Source organism: Pelobates fuscus, chromosome 5, assembly GCF_036172605.1.
Source record: "Pelobates fuscus isolate aPelFus1 chromosome 5, aPelFus1.pri, whole genome shotgun sequence".
NCBI classification, from domain to species: domain Eukaryota; kingdom Metazoa; phylum Chordata; class Amphibia; order Anura; family Pelobatidae; genus Pelobates; species Pelobates fuscus.
In genome coordinates, this window is record NC_086321.1 from 324,351,377 (window position 1) to 324,356,792 (window position 5,416).

General features: G+C 41.8%; 1 protein-coding gene across 1 annotated transcript; it reads left to right on the plus strand.

Moving 5' to 3' along the window:
• Positions 1–204: 204 nt before the first annotated feature.
• LOC134610511 (tubulin polyglutamylase TTLL5-like) lies at positions 205–2,538 on the plus strand. Its single transcript, XM_063453477.1, has one exon. The coding sequence runs from the start codon at positions 205–207 to the stop codon at positions 2,536–2,538; it is 2,334 nt and encodes a 777-aa protein (XP_063309547.1).
• The last annotated feature ends 2,878 nt before the right edge of the window (positions 2,539–5,416 follow it).

The window sequence follows — 5,416 nt, forward strand, 5'->3', positions numbered from 1 at the left end:
CCAATGCTCATCTGACCTCACAGTGCTGCTCTGACATCACTATGCTCCTCTAAGCTGACTGTGCTGCTACAAGCTGACTGTGCTGCTACTGCTTCACTTAGTCATTGCACTGCATAGCAGCCAACTGAACAGGAGGCTAAGAGAGCAGTAGCAAATTCATTATTTGGTATTACACAGATATTGATACCAGCTAAATATATAATCATGGCTGGACAACAGCCTAAGAAGGGTGAACCCTCTGAGCGCCAGGAGAAAGAACACCACCCCTGCATAATATGGACTGGGGGTTCAGAAAAAATGCCAGTGGTGAAATTTCAAGCAGAAGGCGCAACTGGAAAGGTATGCCTGCGTGAGGTGGGAGAACGCTACCACCTGGCATACAAGATGGCTCGTATCGGGAATCAGCCGGTTAGCACAATGCTATCTGCTCATGGGTTTCAGAAAGTGGAAGCCAGCAGTAGCAATTTCAATTTGATGTGGACAGGACCATACATAAATACTTCTGTCTTTGCAAATCTTTCCAAAAATCAGAAAATCAACCACTTCCCCAATTCTGTGGAGTTGGGACGTAAGGATCTTCTCTGCAAAAACATTCAAACTATGCAGAAGAAACATGGGGCCCAGACATACAACTTCCTACCCCAGAGTTATTTACTTCCCAAAGATAACCAGGAATTCTGCAAAGTTATTTCCAAGGATCAAGGCCCGTGGATCTCAAAGCCTGTCTCTGCATGTCAAGGCCGCGGAATTCAGATAATCAATTCCTTCTCTCAAATAAACAGAAGGGAAAAGCTCCTAGTGTCACGCTATATAAAAAATCCACTTCTTGTTGACGGATTTAAATTTGACCTGCGCCTCTTTGTACTGGTCACGTCATATGATCCACTAATTATTTACCTCTATGAAGAGGGTCTGACAAGGTTTGCCACTAATCAATACAAACCAACGGAGGAGAACATGAAAAATCAATATATGCATTTGACCAACACCAGCATAAACAAAGCAAATGCAAACTATGTGAGATCCACAAATCCAGAAGTGGAAAATCACGGCAGTTTATGGAGCATGGGTGCATTGCTGCGTCACCTAAAGGAAATGGGAAAAGACACAGCCACGCTCATGTCTAAAATAGAAGAGCTTGTTATTAAGACCATAATATCGGCAGAAGGCTCTATTGGCTCAGTGTTTCAAGGAACTCTCGCTGACAGAAGAAAGTGTTTTGAATTGTACGGCTTCGATGTCTTAATTGATGAAACCTTAAAGCCCTGGCTGTTGGAAGTTAATCTGATGCCTTCACTGGTTTCTGATGGACCCCTTGCGTTAAAAATCAAGGCAAATCTGCTTGCAGACACGCTGACATTAATTGGTGTGCAGTGTGAAAATACCCAGCAGAATATGGGCAAAGAAGGGCCCGCAATAGCTGCAAAAGTGAAAGCAGGATATCAAAAGACAGCTGCTGGACAGACCGAATCCTCCGAGAAGATGAAGATCATTCGTGAGGTCAAGGAGGAGGAAGAGAGAAGAGGCGGTTTTATTCGAATCTTCCCCCACAAGGACACATGGAAGAAATATAGCAATTTCTTGACATACAAGTCCTTTAATAACATGCTGGCTTGTCATCTTTTTACAAAGAAGCCATCAGAGTCGGGTTCCAGCAGTACTGGACTTGGGCAACACTCTGCGCTGTATGAGCGAAAGCTGCCGCCACTGCGGACAAACAACCATGAGATAGCACTCAGTCAAGGCAGTCCATCTCATAGTAGAACAACTCCCAAGGATGTGAGGAGACAGGGAGTTACATCTTTAGTGACATGCAAACCCCTTAATAAGATTCAGCCTCGCCATCTCCATGCAGCGAAGATGTCAGATCCAAAAGCCAGCAGTGTTGGTGTTGGGCAACACTCTGTGCTGCGTGGGCAAAAGCAGCCATCGCTACAGACAAATAAGTCAGTCAGTCCATCTAAAGCTTCTCAGATGAGCAGTGAAAAAGCTTCCAAGGAGGTGGAGAGACAGCGAGTGCCAGATTTAGTGGAATGCAAACGCCTGGATAACATTCAGCCTCGTCATCTTCTATCAACAAAGCTGTCAGATCAAAAATCCAGCAGTAGTGGACCCTCGGCGCTGTATCAGCGAAAGCTGCCGCCACTGCACATGAGCAGGCCCGTGGACCCTGTTTTGATGATCAAGCAAGTTACTCATTTTAATAGTAAAAAAGACTGCACACATAAATCTGGGTATAATTCAGTCAGTCCATCTAAAACATATCACCAGAGCAGCGAAAGAGTTCCCAAAGACATCGTGAGACGGGGACTATGTAGCATCAGGGACTCTAGCAAGGACTCAGGAAGCATGAGAGTAGTTGATCCACAGCCTCCTGTTCTGGAGTCCAACCTAAAATCAACTGCCAGAGCGAACATCAATTCTCTTCACCACCATAGCAAGATGTTAGCAAGAAGAGGACCCAGTGAGCTATTAAACATCGTCACTGGCTTCTCGTCTACCTATCAAAATCTTTGTGCGGAGCTCGATCGGCTATAGTGGGAACAGGATGCACCCGAATCTGACACAAAACCAAAAACAGGTACAATATTACAATGATATGTCTGCTTTCTGTCTTACAGACAACCCCAAAAATGCAAATTAAGACAAAATGTTAATATCTGTTAGACATTTATTTGAGCTATTGTAAGAGCTAATCTTATATTCATCTATAATATATTCCTATTCCATAGTGCATATGTAGAATTCTCCATGGATAGCTAGCATCTTGATTGTAAAATGTATTTTATGTGGCATGGGTTTACCATTTTTTCTTGCTTTTTTTTCTTTTAATAACCTAAGGATGAGCTGATTGGAGGGACTAGAACAAGAGGATCTAGAAAAGAATGTTCTGGAGCTTTGTGGTTCGATTGTTCCTGAGACATCTTTACTATCAAAGCCAGGTAAGACTGGTAGTAGTATTTCTACTGCTCAGTTAGCCAGAGACAGACAGACCTCAACCTGTGCTGATCTTGACCTGAGCGCTTAAAGGGAAACTATAGTGCTAGGAATACAAAGTTGTATTCCTAGCACGATAGTACCCTACAGTGCCCTATTCCCATGCATTGCCCCTCAACAGCGCAGAAAGGGTTAAAAACACTTTTGTCACTTACCCATCGGTGCTGCGTCAGGCTCTGCCTCCTCTCCTCCTCCGACATTGGGTACCTAAAGTGCATGCGCGGTGATCACATCCTAATTAATGCATAGAAAAGCCTTGAATCAGTGCTTTCCTCTGGGATTTTAGCTTATGCTGGATGTCCTCATGCAGAGCAGTAAAAGTTGCCTAATGACCTGGAATCGTCTCTAGTGGCTGTCTGGTAGATAGCAACTAGACGTGAAGTTATCCATGCAATTTATTTATTACAGTTTATCAATAGATGCAATAATTACAATTGCAGGGTTAAACTGACAGGGACATTGCACCCAGACCACTTTACTTAGCTGAAGTGCACCTTTAAAGTGGAACCCTCACGTCTCATGCATTTTACTATTATGTTTACTTATTTCCTATATTTAATAAAGCGTAAACACACTGTTATTCTACACAGAAAAAGTGTGGCCCTGCTTCACCTCTGGTTAGACAAGTCTTTACAAGGGCAGCACAATCTATGTGATACTCAACATGAATTTCAAATGTTTTGCTTTTTTTTTTTTGTTTAATTTATCTTTTATTTTCATGAGTTCTCTTGCTGTGTTGTCTTTTTGTTTTATTTTTTTTAGCCTGCACTAATGCCTTTCTTGTTTCCCCTCAAGGAGCACAAGGAAAGTGCTAACCTGCTCACTGTTTCATCACATTGCGGACACATATTTACAAACAGGTACAATATTACAGTGATATGTCTGACTAGAGTTATTTGTAAGACAAAAAGCAAAGTAACCCAAAAACATAAATTAAGACAACATATCAATATCTGTTAGAGATTTCTGTTAGACATACAGCTATTGTGAAAGCTAATCTTACATTTATCCTTAACATATTTCTATTCCATATTGAATATATAGAATTCTCCATGGATAGCTAGCATCATGTTTGTAAAATGTTTTTTTGGTTAATCTTTTTTTTTATAACCTTAGGATGAACTTATTGTAGGGACTGGAACAAAATGATCTAGAAAATAATCGTCTGGAGCTTTGTGGTTCAGAAACTGTGCCTCTATCGAATGTGCCTGGGCATCTTTACCAGCAAAGCCAGGTAAGGCTCTAGCAGTGGCATTTCTACTGTTCAGTTACCCAGAGACAGACAGACCTGAACCTGTGCAGACCCTAATCTGATCGTTTAAAGTGGAACCATCACCTCCCAGATAGTTTACAATTATGTTGACTTATTTCCTATATTTAATAGAACATATACACGCTGTTACTATTCACATGAAAAGTGTTCCCTTGCTTAACCTCTGGTTAGACAAGTCCTTCTAAGGGCAACACATTGTAAGTGATAGTCAACGTGAATTTTAAGTGTCTTGCTTTTTTTTTTTAGTTTCATTTATAGTTTGTTTTCGTGTGTTCTCTTATGTTGTCTTTTTTGTTTTATTTTTTATTCTGCACTAATGCCTTTCTTGTTTCCCTTCAAGGAGCATAAGGAAAGTGCTAACCTGCTTTGAATGGGTCTTTACCAGCAAAGCCAGGTAAGGCTCTTGTAGTAGCATTTCTACCGTTCAGTTACCCAGAGACAGAGAGATCTCAATCTGTGCTGACCCTGATCTGAGCACTTCAAATGGAACCGTCACCTCCCAGGCGTTTTGCATTTATGTTTACTTATTTCTTATATTTGTGTGAGGGGCAAATAAGGCCGTATAGGAATTAAAAGGGAAATAACTCGGTTGAGGTGTGCCAGAACCGACGTTTTGGGAGGCCTGTAATAAAAGAAGGCCCACCCATGAGATGTAATGAAAGTATAGATAGAGGGAGTGGAGGGTGGGGGCATGCGAGTCACTGGAAACCGTACGGGACGGAGGAAGGTGAGTAGGGGAGTTTAAATAGTTACCATGCCCCTCCCACAACTGCAGGCCAAGCCTTTACATTTAACAAATATGTGCTTGCGAGGTCTGACAAATGAAATTAAATACAGAAATGAACAGTACTGTATTTAAAGGGACACTATAGTCACCTGAACAACTTTAGTTTAATGAAGCAGTTTTGGTGTATAGACCATGCCCCTGCAGCCTCACTGCTCAATCCTCTGCCATTTAGGAGTTAAATCCCTTTGTTTATGAACCCTAGTCACACCTCCCTGCATGTGACTTGCACAGCCTTCCATAAAGATTTCCTGTAAAGAGAGCCCTATTTAGGCTTTCTTTATTGCAAGTTCTGTTTAATTAAGATTTTCTTATCCCCTGCTATGTTAACAGCTTGCTAGACCCTGCAAGAGCCTCCTGTA

Bases quoted from the DNA above. Each gene is read 5' to 3' on its own strand.
- LOC134610511 (XM_063453477.1), top strand. From the start codon at position 205: ATGGCTGGACAACAGCCTAAGAAGGGTGAACCCTCTGAGCGCCAGGAG.